This window comes from Callorhinus ursinus, unplaced genomic scaffold (assembly GCF_003265705.2).
Source record: "Callorhinus ursinus isolate GAN/ISIS: 27379988/994484 unplaced genomic scaffold, GSC_fseal_2.0 scaffold18, whole genome shotgun sequence".
Classification (NCBI taxonomy): domain Eukaryota; kingdom Metazoa; phylum Chordata; class Mammalia; order Carnivora; family Otariidae; genus Callorhinus; species Callorhinus ursinus.
Window position 1 is genome coordinate 11,155,170 of NW_027397080.1, and position 15,746 is coordinate 11,170,915.

At 48.0% G+C, this 15,746-nt stretch overlaps 1 protein-coding gene across 1 annotated transcript in view; it reads left to right on the plus strand.

The window, feature by feature from the left end:
- Nucleotides 1-15,746, plus strand: part of CSMD2 (CUB and Sushi multiple domains 2) — a 598,617-nt gene that overhangs the window by 202,699 nt on the left and 380,172 nt on the right. The window contains exon 4 of the mRNA XM_073902955.1: nt 175-369. Coding sequence (XP_073759056.1) covers nt 175-369 — 195 coding nt within the window. The remainder of the gene's footprint in view (nt 1-174; nt 370-15,746) is intronic.

Genomic DNA, 15,746 nt, shown 5'->3' on the forward strand with positions numbered 1-15,746 from the left:
CTCCTTAACCCAGGACCACCGTGCATTTTCAGGAACTAGGCAGCCTTGAGAGGGCCAGCCCGTCTACCGGGGAAATAAGACCCGGGGAGGTGACTCGCCCGGGCAGGTGCTGCGCGGAAATGGGCATCAGGGCTGAAGCTGCGCTCACAGGCTGCGTGTCTCCCTCTCTCACAGTTCTCCCCAGTCACACGTGTGGGAACCCCGGGCGGCTGCCCAATGGCATCCAGCAGGGCTCAACCTTCAACCTCGGGGACAAGGTCCGCTACAGCTGCAACCCCGGCTTCTTCCTGGAGGGCCACGCCGTGCTCACCTGCCACGCCGGCTCCAAGAACAGTGCCACGTGGGACTTCCCCTTGCCCTCCTGCAGAGGTAGGCAGCCAGAGAGGGTCTCAAGGGTGGGCAGTACCCGGAGGGGGATGCTGGAGATTCCAGGGGGGCCCGGTCTTCAGTGGGGGAGCCTACGCCGTCCGCTCCAACAACGTCCAGGGTGCCTGCTCTGGGGAGTGCCTGTCTGGAGACCACCGCGGGTGCTCAGGGTCCCCAGCTATTCTAGAGGCTTCTCAGCCTTACTTGACCTTCCAGCCCTCAGGTGTTCCTTCCTTCGATCCCTTTCCCCCACATCAACAAACTTATTTTTAGCCAGTCTGCCCTCCTGTCTAGAAGAAACACGGTTTCTTTTCCGTTACGGAGCGTCTGTGCCCGAGGATCTCCCCCAGCTGCTTCCCTTCCTACTGACCTCACCCGGGCAGTTCTTCCTTTCCCTCTCCTATAAATTTCCTATAAATTCAGCCTCTCTCCCTGTTTCACGGAGTCCTCCTCTCAGCCTCCAAATATGCTCAAAACCTCTTTACCCCAACAGCCACCCCCCCAAAAAAACCTTCCACCTCAGCCTCCCAGCTAGAGTGACCAACTTATCCTGGTTTGCCTGGGATTTTCCCATTTTTAGCTCTGAAATTCCCACATGCTGGAAGCGCCCTCAGTCCCAGCCACACTGGGATGGTGGGTCATCCCCTTCCCAGCCTATTTCTTATTGTTCCTCCAGCCCATAATAGCTGGGTTTATTTCTAAGCTAAATTCCCATGCCTCTAATCTGATGATAAAAATAGCGCATGATCATTTTTAAATGATCTCAGAAAATTCAGAAGAGTAAAGAAACAAAATCTGTTCATTTTAACAATGATTTTCACGTGTTTCCTTCCTATCTTCTAATTTATACTGCACTATGCATATATTATGAATATGTGTATAATTGAGATTAGCGTGTATGTAGATTTTTTAAGGCACCTTTTAAATGCTGTGACATTGTACTGTAGGGTTTCCCAGGCCACCAGGAATGCCCAGCATCTCAAAAGCTCCATCCAACCTTCTCTCTCCGCGCCCCCACCTCCCATTTACTCCTCTGCAGACTGGCCTTTGGCCCCAATATTCTGCATCATGTTGCCAAATCAGATGGGAATTGTTTTGGCCCTTATATTTCTTGACCTCTCAACAGCCTTTTGCACTATTGACCACTCTTTTCTTCTTCAAACTCTCATCTTTAAATTGTGTGGGTCCCAGAACACTCTGCTATAGGTCTGGGGGGGGATCGTTTCAAGGAGTTGAGAAATGATTGGAACATGCGGCTCTCCTTGGGTTCAAGTTTTACCTCTCTCTTAGAGGCAGCTTTTCTGTAAATACTGTCCAAAGACTCGCTCGGGAGCCTGGCTCCCCATTCCCACCATATGCGCACGCCCTTTGTATTGTCTTCACCAGGGGTGGAAAATACTTGGCACATGTATCTCTTCCCTTGTTCCCATTCCAATGGCAGACATAATTAACTGATCACGGCACCCTTTCTTGAGCCCACACACGGCTATGAATTCCTTCCCAACAGACAAGCCACAACCAGTCAGCGTGAGTTACCACGTGATCCCATGTTTGTTTATTCCCCTTCGCCATGTTGGTCCTTCTTGGTGGAACCCAGGGGAATGAGAATCTCCCTTCTTACCTTCCTAAGTGCTCCTCTCAGGCCCCATTTCTAAGTTGGGATGTGCCTCTCGTCCCGTGATTGATACCAGGAATGACCAATCCCATCAGGTGAGACCTTGGCCCCTCCACACAGGTGTGTGGCCCTGAGTGGCCAACCACGGCCTAAAACTGCTGTCTCCACTCCTCTTAGAATCCCTATCCACCCCCAGCCCAGAAGATGTCACGGCTGAACACTCTGACCTTCCCAGGAGGGGTGTCAGAGTTGTGACGTGATAATAGAATATGAAACCTGATAGTATATGAAATCAAGTATTTAAGTTGTGAAACAAGACCCACCATTCGCTTTCCTCTTACAACACGATACATACCATGCTCTTTTAATATGGAAATGAAAAACAATGGTAGCCCAAGTATGAGAGGCAGAGGGGCTATCACCCCATCTTGTGCCATATAGTTCACATCAACACCCATCCCAATATGGTGGAAATCCACTTCCCCTCCCAGGGTCTCCGGGGATCTTCATCAGCTTTAGCCTCCTCTGAACCTGTAATTCACTGCCATCCCTCATTTCCCTGGGTTCTGCTCTGCGAGCTTAAGTCAAGAACCTGGCCCATTGGTCTTTAGTCTCTCCTTGTCTCGGAGGAAAAACAAAACAAAAGCAAAACCCACTAACAAAGGTGTTTGCACGCAGCGCAGCCTTTATTGAAGATGTTGGTGGCAACACAGGGAGTTTGTGGCTCCGCAATGCAAATGGCTGAGAATGAAAGTCTGAGTCATCATGAGCCTCAGAAGCTTTCGGCCCCTGCTCCCTGGAAGCTTGTCCCTGGCTTCTATCTTGACAGGCTCAGGCTTCCTTGGGGGTGTGCATCACACACTCTCTTCTTTCTCCAGCCAACTCCACTTGGTCCCTCTTGACTTTGGCCCCACGGGGGGACTTGCATTGACCTCTTAGGCACAAGAGCCCCATTGCCTCTTGGTTTTGCCATCTCCTTATAGGCTAATGTGTCTCTTCCCAGGGTGGTATTGTCCTGAACAAAGAGAGCCTTCACCTGGAAGAAACTTGGCTGACTATGAAAATGCCTTTTTTAAATTAATCCACCAGTAAAAGATAAATGATGAGGGCCATCTCCTGGAGGTCTTCCTTGGCTAGGTGGGCTCATGGCCCCCAGTCTAGTGCCTGCACGTCCGGACGTGGGGGGCGGGCTGCTGTGGGCTGGGGTGATGGTACTCCCCCAGCACGCACACCACAGCAGTGGTTCATGGGCGTGGGAGGCCTTTTTGGGGCAGGACTTTCTCCCAAGCCCTTCTCCTTCCTCTCTTGGCCTCTCGAATGATGACGATTCTTCCCCTTAATGCCGGAGGGCCCAGCATGGCCTCGCCTCTGGGGACATCATGCATCTCTGTGGATTTCTCATCCACTACATGGCTTCTAATTGCCGCTTGGAGGTGACTCTCCAGTGTCTGTCTCCAGCCCCACTCTCTGCCATATGCTGCAGGCCCACATGGGTATCAGACTCTACTGAACCTTTCCTGGAGTGTGCTTCAAATGGGGCACATCCAGACTCTAATTCTGTCTTCCCAAACCTGCTCTTTGGGGACCTCCCCCAGCTCAGTGAAGAGTGTCACCATCCAAGGTGGCCAAGCCAGACACCCCAGCAGCATCTTACCCCCTTCACCGTTCTTGCCCCTGACGCCATCAGCCACCAGGTCCTGGTGCGTCTCTCTCTGCCCCCGCCCTCGCCTCCCAGCCTCTGCCCTTGTTCAGGGGCTCTGGCTAGTGATGGCCCGGACTACCTCACGTCTCATCTCACCTGTCCCACTGCAGAACAGCCCTCCCCGGGTGGCCATCTGCCAGTCCCCCACCACCGGTGACCCAATCCATTCTCCACTGCTGGAGTGAACTTTCTAAGCCACAGATCTGGCAGAACACTTGTTGCTTAGAGGCTATCAGTGGCACTTCACCCCTGACGGGGTCAAGTTCGGATTCCTTAGCATGGACAAGGCCCTTCCAGAAAGAGTCCCAGGCTGATCTTTCTAAGTCTTTTCTAAGTAGCTTCCAATTTAGCCACACTGGAGAAGGCCCTCTTCTGGAACACACCAGGGAAGCCAGCCAAGGGTGTCAAGTGTGGTTTCTGAAAAGGCTTCAGGTCCCGGAGGCTCCTTGGTGTCGTAGGGGGCTGAGATATGGCTCCCGCCGTCGGGGAGGACAGATGGCTTTCCTACTCTCCGAGTCCCAGCACCTCCCCTATTCTCTGGGCTCCAGGTCCAGTTCTGGTCCCTAATTCACCACAAGCTGCAAGAATAGTCTGAGAAGTGTCCTCAGTAATGCCAGTGATTTTCTGAAAGCGATTTTCCAAACCGCACTTCCTTAGGAGGCCAAGCTGTACAGGAGCTGGGGGTGCTCATCAGGAGCCACGCGATGCCAGGAGCTGTGGTCATGCCAGAGTTAACAGTTTGTACTCAGGAAGGATTAAAGCCTTTTGGCTTTTTTTCCTCTCATGTAGAACTCTCAAGGGCTGGCATCTGTGAGTGGATAAACCTCATCCACTGGGCAGTGGTCCGTAAATATTTGCTGAATGAGCGGGTGGCTGGATGGGCCTAATTCCCCACCCGAATCTTGCAGTCATACAAGCCCGAAAGGCAAATTGCTGGCCTGGGTTAGCCCACCTGCCCAGCAGTGCCAAGGGACACAGAGTCTGAGGCCAAGGCTTCCTGGAGCAGGTTGGAGGGCAGGGAATGCCACATGCCTGGCTGAAAGGTAGACTCAGCCTGAGGACATAGCCTGGATTAAGGGGGAGTAAGGACCCACTGGGATATTAGGGGACAGAGCAGGTGTGAGGCTGACCTCCAAGGAGGTCCATCCTAAGGCTGCTGGCCCTCTGAGACTTGGTCTAGCTGGCAGAGGGAAGGAGGCAGAGCCTGTGGCCTCCCTTTGCTTTGTGTCATTCTGGGCACCTTGGCAAAGGCAGAGGTCCCTGAGAGGCTCTGAGCTTTGTGGAACCTCTTTGAATCACAAGAAGGAAGACCACGTGGGTTTTAGCAAATGTCCTCTGACTTGTGAGGAGCATGGGCCCTGGAGTAAAGAAGCCTGTCTGGGGAAGGCATAGGGTTCAGATGTGCTGGGGGCTGCGAGACAGGTGGAGAGAAAGCAGCTTGAGCAAGCAATGCTTGGCCTCTGAGGTTTAAGCCAGACACTGCCGGCTGTCCCGACTCAGGGAAGGGGGCATTGGTCTGCAGAAGCTCAGGCTGCACGTGTAGAGCTGCATTCCCGATTTTCTAGCCCGGGGGAGGAACCTGGGGAAGGCGAGACAGAGGCAGTGTGCCATGGAAAGAGCGTGGAGTCAGACGGGTCCAAGTCAGCCCTAGCCATGCCGTGCCCACTCAGAGCTGCGGGTCACTGGTGTGTTGCTAAGCCTCTCCGCGTTTTCAAGTGGGGAACACAAGCAGCGGGCTGGGTCGCTTACTCATTCATTCACTCAGGATCCAAAAATTTCATGAGTGCCTACTGTGTGCCAGCCAGTTAGTAACTCAATCCCTATTTATTGACTGCCAGTTGTTAGACATTTATTATTCTAGATGCAGAGAATTGCAGTGATGAAAAGTCAGACCAGACTCCAAGAGATCATGGAGTATTTATTTGATTTTAGCAGCTGGGAGGCAGAAAACAGATAAAAATCAAATATACAAATTTCAGATCTGAGGGAAATGAAGCAGATTGTGATAGGAAGACTACTTTAGGTGGACCTCTCAGGAGAGGACCCTCTGAGCAGGTGATATCTGCACTGAGTCTTGAATGATAAGAGGAGGTTGTTATGTGAAGACCCAGGGAAGGGCATTCCCAGCAAAAGGAACAGCAGGTGCAAAGTCCCTGAAGCAGGAGAGTTTGGCTTGGTAGAGAAACAGAAAACAGGCCCATGTGGCAAAGTAAAATGGGGGGAGGGGTGGGGGGAGAGGGGTTGCTGTGGTGAAGCCGGACAATAAGTTTGGGTTTGGTTCTAAGCTCAGAAAGGAGCCAGGGAAGAATTTTAAGCACAGGTATAGTGCAGCTGAATTTTTTATTTTTTTTCAAAAGATCCCTCTGAATGCCAGAATGAGAGGGACTGTAGTCGGTAAGAGGTGCAACCAGGAGGACTGGCCAGGAGGCCTCTACTGCAGGCAAGCAGGCTGGAGATTCTGCATTGGGGTCACGGGTGGCCATGGGAGAGATGGAGGGGAGGGGGTAGACGGGGACTGTGGTTTGGGGGCACAGCCAACAGCCCTGCTGATGGGACGCATGTAGGTGCGGATGGAATGAAGGGTCAAGATTGACTCCGAGGCTCTTTGTGGAGAGCTGGCAGGGTGGGGATGGGTGACTGTGATGGGCGTGGCGAGCACAGAGCGGCGGAAGCATGTGCCCTGAGGGGAATCAAGAGAGCTCCTTTCATCCAGATGAAGTCTGAGATGCCTGTGAGACGTCCAAGGCTGGGGGGAGCGGGTATTAATTCTGTGGCTGGGGACGTTCTGAGCTAGAAAGAGGTGGGGAGAGGTATACGAGGCCCTAAGTTGGCACTGCAGGTGGCAGAGAGGGTCTGGGAACTGCATGCTGGGCCCCTTTGTGCTGATCACACTACACGAAATGCAGAAAGTACCAAATATCATGCCAGCCAGTGTGGATCTTGAGTAATTCTGGAATGCACCATGGCTCCCAGATACCGTTCCTAACCATGGGGTTCCTCTCCTACCACTGGGGTCACCAGTCCTTCTCCAGTCACCTTTGCCATCACTGTTACTGTAGCAGGACCATCCAAAGTGTGCTCTGGAGTCTAATCACCTGGATTCAAATCCTGGCCTTGCCACTCCTACCCACTAGCTGAGTGACCTGGGGCTAGTCACTCAACCTCTCTGTGCCTTGGTTTGCTCACCTGTAAATAGTACCAATAACGGTGCTTAACTCACAAGGGGGAAGTGAAGCTCAAGTTGATACACCCTCCGTGTGGGGCAGAGGGCCCTGCTTGTAACGGTGACTCAGGGAGAGTGAGCTGCCATGATTCTGACTGGCGCCAATGCAGGCTGGCATTCAGGGAGCACTAACTCTCCGCCAGACCCCGCTCTGCCTCCTTCAAGCCTCACGGAAGCGTCACAGGAACCCCAGGGGGTTAAGAGCTTGCTATCCCCTAGTGCACGTGAGGGGACTGAGGCACTGAGGTCAGGTGCTTTGCCTGCGGCCCCACGGCTCGAGCACAGCAGAGCCAGGACTCTAGCCAAGGCCATGCGTCTACCAGCCAAGATCTTGACCACCACGGTTTGCTGCAGACAAGGAGAGTGGCCTGTGACGCCTGGCAGGAGACTCGCAACAACGCTGTTGCTTCCAGAGCTCCGGCTTGGTGGCCCAGGGCCCGAGAGCTTGATCCTCTCCTGGGTGCGTCCCCTGAGGGGTCCGCGCGGCTAGGCACTGCCCAGTCTCCTGTGTTCCCCCCGGGCCCTCCTCTGTGGCCTGTCCCATGAGCTCCAGGAGAGAAGCCTCAGGGAAGGGGCCTGAGGTGGTCCTGCTGGGCAGATGCCACTTCGGGGGTGGGGGGTGGGGGAACCAGGGTCTGGGGGGCTACTTTCGTCCTTTAGAGGAAGCCTGACTCAAGACTCACCCACCTCCACCTGAGTACAGGTAGCTGGCCTGCACTTTGGAGGCAGCACAAAGCCCCCACCTCAGGCCCCTCAGGCAGGGGAGAGGAGGAGCGGGTGGAGGCTTCTCAGGCTCAGAAAAAACCCTCTCCGGGCCTGGAGCAGCATTGGAAACAGGTGGATAACTGCGTGGGTCTGGAGTCAGAGTGTCCGAGCTTCGAATCCTGGCTCCAACAGTTAGTAGCCATGTGACTGTGGGCAAGTTTTAAAAACCACTGAGCCAGGGCGCCTGGGTGGCTCAGTCAGTTAAGCATCTGCCTCCAGCTCGGGTCATGATCCCGGGGTCCTGGGATCGAGCCCCACATCAGGCTCCTTGCTCAGTGGGGGAGTCAGCTTTTTCCCCCCCTCTCCCCCTCTCCCTCTGACCGTTACCGCCACTCATGCTCTCTCTCTCAAATAAATAAATAAATAAAATCTTTTAAAAAATAAAATAAAAACCGCAGTTTCTTCATCTGTGAAATGTAGATGATATTATACCTATCTCTTCGAGCAGTTTGAGGAGTAAACAAAAGTATCAACTAAGCATTTAGCACAATGCCTGGCCTATACTGGAACCCCAATGGAGTCATGTAACTGAATGCCATATCCCGCCTGCATTCTTCTCCCCAGAAGGATGCCTTGGGGGACCATATCCATGGAAGGCATCCGGGGTTGGGGAGGGGCAGAAATAGCAATGCTCTCAGGCAATTGCAGTTTCTTAATTTTAGGAAGGGGGGGTATCTTTGATAAAGCCAAGGATAAAGGGGCGAACCCTGAACCCCCAGAAGAGGGGTTGAGCAGGTCACTGGAGCCCCTGAGGACCCTGAGCCACACAGCACAAGGAAAAGGGGGAACATCGAGGCTTTAGGGCACTCGTGCTCACACTTGAGTTGTCAGATGGCAGCTTCTCCCCCAGGGCCTATGGGGATTTTTGTTTCCTCAGAGGTGGAGTAGCCTGAGGATTGAGGATATGGACAGAAGCCCAGAGCCAAGGGCCCCAAAACTTGCAGGCGTCCAGGAGTTTGCACTGACATTGGCCTGAAGTGCAAGGAAGGGAGAAGTAGGCTGTTTCCTCTCTCCCTACCTGAAATTTGTGAGTCACTGGAGAGTTAACAGACATCCCAGGGGACCCAGGGGTAGTTCTCTAAAATTATAGTTAATTGAAGAAATTTCAGTGGAACTTAAAGTCGATCATAAAGAAAGTCATAAACTTGGAAGGGCAATGCTCGGCATCACACACCTGCACCTTAGAATATACACGACTTAATGGCGGTGCAGACTGCCCATTACCAGAGAAGGAGAAAGTGTAAATTAGTATTTTAGGACTGTGGTGTCAGCTGAAGGTTATATTTTACAGCTCTGAAGTTGTAACCATGAAATACGATGCCTTGTTTAAAGTGAGAGGAAATCTCCAAACAACTTCTAATGCATCTTCAATCAAAGCAGGATGTTCAGGAACCAGGGTGTTGGAGGAGCCCGGGAGACAGGGACCATTCAAACAGGAAAGGTGCCACCTCTACAGTGGACTCGCAGCTCTGGGCAGAGGGCCTCAAACTCTCGAGTCCTCAGTTCCAGCACAGTCTAGAAACCATTGACTAAGGTTAGGAGCTTTGATATTTGTGGAGCTACTGAGATTTGTGAGTCACTAGAGAGTGACCATCTCAGATTGGCTTACCAGACTGCTTTTAATAAAAGCAGGGACATGTGACTCTGGAAAACAGTATGGAGGTTCCTCAAACAGTTGAAAATAGAGGTACCATACGATCCAGCAATTGCACTACTGGGTATTTACCCCAAAGATACAAATGTAGGGATCCGAAGGTGTACGTGCACCCCAGTGTTCATAGCAGCAATGTCCACAATAGCCAAACTGTGGAAAGAGCCAAGATGTCCATCGACAGATGAATGGATAAAGAAGATGTGGTATGTATATATATATATATATATACATACCACATCTTCTTTATCCATTCATCTGTCGATGGACATCTTGGCTCTTTCCACAGTTTGGCTATTGTGGACATTGCTGCTATGAACATTGGGGTGCACGTACACCTTCGGATCCCTACATTTGTATCTTTGGGGTAAATACCCAGTAGGTGCAATTGCTGGATCGTATGGTACCTCTATTTTCAACTGTTTGAGGAACCTCCATACTGTTTTCCAGAGTAGTTGCACCAGCTTGCATTCCCACCAACAGTGTAGGAGGGTTCCCCTTTCTCCACATCCCCGCCAACATCTCTCATTTCCTGACTTGTTAATTCTAGCCATTCTGACTGGTGTGAGGTGGTATCTCATCGAGGTTTTGATTTGGAGTTCCCTGATGCCGAGCGATGTTGAGCACTTTTTCATGTGTCTGTTGGCCATTTCGATGTCTTCTTTGGAAAAATGTCTGTTCACGTCTTCTGCCCATTTCTTGATTGGATTATTTGTTCTTTGGGTGTTGAGTTTGATAAGTTCTTGAGAGATTTTGGATACTAGTCCTTTATCTGATATGTCATTTGCAAATATTTTCTCCCATTCTGTCGGTTGTCTTTTGGTTTTGTGGACTGTTTCTTTTGCTGTGCAAAAGCTTTTGATCTTGATGAAATCCCAATACTTCATTTTTGCCCTTCCTTCCCTTGCCTTTGGCGATGTTTCTAGGAAGAAGTTGCTGTGGCTGAGGTCGAAGAGGTTGCTGCCTGTGTTCTCCTTTAGGATTTTGATGGACTCCTGTCTCACATTTAGGTCTTTCAACCATTTGGAGTCTATTTTTGTGTGTGGTGTAAGGAAATGGTCCAGTTTTATTCTTCTGCATGTGGCTGTCCAATTTTACCAACACCATTTGTTGAAGAGACTGTCTTTTTTCCATTGGACATTCTTTCCTGCTTTGTCAAAGATTAGTTGACCGTAGAGTTGAGGGTCCATTTCTGGGCTCTCTATTCTGTTGCCTTAATCTATGTGTCTGTTTTTGTGCCAGTACCATACTGTCTTGATGATGACAGCTTTGTAATAGAGCTGGAAGTCTGGAATTATGATGCTGCCAGCTTTGCTTTTCTTTTTCAATATTCCTCTGGCTATTCGGGGTCTCTTCTGGTTCCATACAACTTTTAGGATTATTTGTTCCATTTCTTTGAAAAAAGTGGATGGTATTTTGATGGGGATTGCATTGAATGTGTAGTTTGCTCTAGGTAGCATTGACATCTTCACAATGTTTGTTCTTCCAATCCATGAGCATGGAACGTTTTTCCATTTCTTTGTGTCTTCTTCAATTTCTTTCATGAGTATTTTATAGTTTTCTGAGTACAGATCCGTTGCCTCCTTGGTTAAATTTATTCCTAGGTATCTTATGGTTTTGGGTGCAATTGTAAATGGGATCGACTCCTTGATTTGTCTCTCTTCTGTCTTGTTGTTGGTGTATAGGCATGACACTGATTTCTGTGCATTGATTTTATAGCCTGCTACTTGACTGAATTCCTGTATGAGTTCTAGCAGTTTTGAGGTGGAGTCTTTTGGGTTTTCCACATACAGTATCATATCATCTGCAAAGAGTGAGAGTTTGACTTCCTCTTTGCCGATTTGGATGCCTTTGATTTCTTTTTGTTGTCTGATTGCTGTGGCTAGGACTTCTAATACTATGTTGAATAGCAGTGGTGAGAGTGGACATCCCTGCCATGTTCCTGACCTTAGGGGAAAAGCTCTCAGCTTTTCCCCATTGAGAATGATATTCCCTGTGGGGTTTTCATAGATGGCTTTTATGATATTGAGGTGTGTACCGTCTATCCCTATACTCTGAAGAGTTTTGATCAAGAAAGGATGCTGTACTTTGTCAAATGCTTTTGCTGCATCTATTGAGAGGATCATATGACTCTTGTTCTTTCTTTTGTTAATGTATTGTATCACGTTGATTGATTTGTGGATGTTGAACCAACCTTGCAGCCCAGGGATAAATCCCACTTGATCATGGTGAATAATCCTTTTAATGTACCTTTGGATCCTATTGGCTAGTATTTTGGTGAGAATTTTTGCATCCATGTTCATCAAGGATATTGGTCTGTAATTCTCCTTTTTGATGGGGTCTTTGTCTGGTTTGGGGATCAAGGTAATGGTGGCCTCATAAAATGGGTTTGGAAGTTTTCCTTCCATTTCTATTTTTTGGAACAGTTTCAGGAGAATAGGTATTAATTCTTCTTGAAATGTCTGCTAGAATTCCCCTGGGAAGCCATCTGGCCCTGGGCTTTTGTTTCTTGGGAGATTTTTGATGACTGCTTCAATTTCCTTAGTGGTTATAGGTCTGTTCAGGTTTTCTATTTCTTCCTGGTTCACTTTTGGTAGTTGATACATCTCTAGGAATGCACCCATTTCTTCCAGGTTCTCTAATTTGCTGGCATAGAGTTGCTCATAATATGTTCTTATAACTGTTTGTATTTCTTTGGTGTTGGTTGTGATCTCTCCTCTTTCATTCATGATTTTGTTGATTTGGGTCATTTCTCTTTTCTTTTTGATCAGTCTGGCCAGGGGTTTATCAATCTTGTTAATTCTTTCAAAGAACCAGCTCCTAGTTTCGTTGATCTGTTCTACTGTTCTTTTGGTTTCTAGTTCATTGATTTCTGCTCTGATCTTTATGATTTCTCTTCTCCTGCTGCGTTTAGGCTTTATTTGCTGTTTTCTCTCTACCTCCTTTAGGTGTAGGGTTAGGTTGTGTATTTGAGACCTTTCTTGTTTCTTGAGAAAGGCTTGTATTGCCATATACTTTCCTCTCAGGACTGCCTTTGCTGTATCCCAAAGATTTTGAACAGTTGTGTTTTCATTTTCATTGGTTTCCATGAATATTTTTAATTCTTCTTTAATTTCCTGGTTGACCCATTCATTCTTTAGTAGGATGCTCTGTAGCCTCCATGTATTTGAGTTCTTTCTGACTTTCCTCTTGTGATTGAGTTCTAGTTTCAAAGCACTGTGGTCTGAAAATATGCAGGGAATAATCCCAAACTTTTGGTACCGGTGGAGACCTGATTTGTGACCTAGGATGTGATCTATTCTGGAGAATGTTCCATGGGCACTAGAGAAGAATGTGTATTCTGTTGCTTTGGGATGGAATGTTCTGAATATGTCTGTGAAGTCCATTTGGTCCAGTGTGTCATTTAAAGTCTTTATTTCCTTGTTGATCTTTTGCTTAGATGATCTGTCCATTTCTGTCAGGGGTTGTTAAAGTCCCCCACTATTATTGTATTGTTGTCAATGTGTTTCTTTGCTTTTGTTATTAATTGCCTTATAAAAGTGGCTGCTCCCATGTTAGGGGCATAGGTATTTACAATTGTTAGATCTTCTTGTTGGATAGACGCTTTAAGTAAGATATAGTGTCCTTCTTCATCTCTTATTACAGTCTTTGTTTTAAAATCTAATTTGTCTGATATAAGAATTGCCACCCTAGCTTTCTTTTGGTGTCCATTAGCATGGTAAATGGTTTTCCACCCCCTCACTTTCAATGTGGGGGTGTCTTTGGGTCTAAAATGAGTCTCTTGCAGACAGCATATGGATGGGTCTTGTTTTTTAATCCAATCTCATAGCCTATGTCTTTTGATTGGGGCATTGAGCCCATTTACAGTCAGGGTAACTATTGAAAGATAGGAATTTAGTGCCATTGTATTGCCTGTAAGGTGACTGTTACTGTATATTATCTGTGTTCCTTTCTGATCTATGCTGCTTTTAGGCTCTCTCTTTGCTTAGAGGACCCCTTTCAATATTTCTTTTAGGGCTGGTTTTGTGTTTGCAAATTCCTTTAGTTTTTGTTTGTCCTGGAAGCTTTTTACCTCTCCTTCTATTTTCAATGACAGCCTTGCTGGATATAGTATTCTTGGCTGCATATTTTTCTTGTTTAGTGCTCTAAAGATATCATGCCAGTCTTTTCTGGCCTGCCAGGTCTCTGTGGATAGGTCTGTTGCCAATCTAATGTTTCTACCATTGTAGGTTACATATCTCTTCTCCCGAGCTGCTTTCAGGATTTTCTCTTTGTCTCTGAGACTCGTAAGGTTTACTCTTAGATGTCGGGGTGTTGACCTATTTTTATTGATTTTGAGAGGGGTTCTCTGTGCCTCCTGGATTTTGATGCCTGTTTCCTTCCTCACATTAGGGAAGTTCTCTGCTATAATTTGCTCCAAAATACCTTCTGCCCCTCTCTCTCTTTCGTCTTCTTCTGGGATCCCAATTATTCTAATGTTGTTTCGTCTTATCGTATCGCTTATCTCTCGAATTCTGCCCTCGTGATCCTGTAGTTGTTTCTCTCTCTTTTTCTCAGCCTCTTTATTTTCCATCATTTGGTCTTCTATATTGCTGATTCTCTCTTCTGCCTCATTTATCCTAGCAGTTAGTGCCCCCATTTTTGATTGCACCTCATTAATAGCCTTTTTGATTTCGACTTGGTTAGATTTTAGTTCTTTTATTTCTCCAGAAAGGGTTTCTCTAAAAACTTCCACGCTTTTTTCAAGCCCAGCTAGTATCTTTAAAGTCATGATTCTGAACTCTAGGTCCGACATCGTACTGATGTCCGTATTGAGTAGGTCCCTGGCAGACGGTACTACCTCTTGTTCTTTTTGCTGAGGTGATTTTTTTCGTCTTGTCATTTTGTCCAGAGGAGAACAGATAAATGAGAGAACAAAATGCTAACAGGTTAACAACGTCCCCAGCAAATATACTCTATACAAGTCAGAAAAGACCTGAAACCAAGGGAAAAGAAAGGGAAAGAAAGAAAAAAGAAAGAGAAAAAAAAGAAAAAGATAAAAAGAAACAAAAACAGAACAAAACAAAAAAAACAGAATATGATCAAATATGAGCAGGCTAGTGCATAGATCAGTGCCACACACTAGATTTGGGGTGTATTTTTGTCTGTTAGAAGAAAGTGCCTCCTAAAATTTTAAAGGAAGAAAGACTTATATATGTACAAAATAAGGGTTGATACAATGAAGGGATGGAAGATGACTGTAAAGATGAAACTTATAAAAGGTTTTATAAACGGAATTGATAAGAAGTTGTTTGAAAGAAGAAAGAAGAAGATTTAAAAAAAAGAAAAAAGAAAAGAAAAAAATGGGAGAGACTGTGATCAGGCAGGAGACTAGAACAAAGCCATACACTAGTGACTTAGGGTATATTTTGATCTGTTAGAAGAAACTGTATATCAAAATTTTAAAGAGAGAAGAACTTATATATATATATGCCAAAAATAAGGGTAACTACTATGAAGGGATAAAATATGACTCTAAAAAGGAAAAATAAAAAATGTTTTTTTAAAAAAGGGATTGATAAGATGTTGGTTGAAAAAGGGAAAAAGAAAAATTCAAAAAAAACAACAAAAAACAGTTAAAAAATTAACTTTGAAAAACTAATGAATCATGGTAAAAAGCCATGAATTCTATGTGCAGTATTCCCCTAGCGCTGGAGTTCTCCCGTTCTCCTTGATCGGTAAACTTGGTCTTGGCTTGCTGGCTGTTCCTGCTGATCTTCTGCGGAAGGGGCCTGTTGCTGTGGTTCCCAACCGTCTTTGCCGGAGGCGGAATTGCCCCGTCCTTGTTGGTCCGGGTTAAGCAAGCTGCTCAGGTTTGTTCTCAGGAGCCTTTGTTCCCTGCAAGCTCTCGGTACAGCTTTGGAGGACCAGGGTGAAAATGGTGGCCTCCCACTCTCTGCCCGGGGGAGCTGAGAACTCGGGGCCTTGCTCCTCAGTGCGCCCCCAGAGAAAAGCAGTCAGTCACTCCCGTCTCCCTGGTCTCCGGCCGCACTCCGGGCTCACCCGGCCTGTGACTGAGCGTTTCTATGTCTGGCACCCGACCCCGTGTGGAGTCTCCAAACCCAGCAGATCCCTGTGGTGCACTTCCGCGCCGCTCCTCCCGGAGGAGGAAGGGGAGTCTCCCCGGCTCTGCTGCTTGTTGGGTCCCTGCTGGAGGCTCAGTGGCCCGACTGTGTCACTGATCACAGTTTATGGCAACCCCGAGCTGAGAGCCCCGCGCCTCGGCTCCATCTCTGCAGCCGGCTTCCCCGCTCTGATACCTGGGAGCTCTGCTGCACTCAGGCCCCCCGGTCTTTCTGTCACCCCGAGGGTCCTGAATCCACACTGTTCCGCGAGGGTTCCACACCCCCCCCCACTTAGCCACTGGCGTGACGTCCCTCAGCGG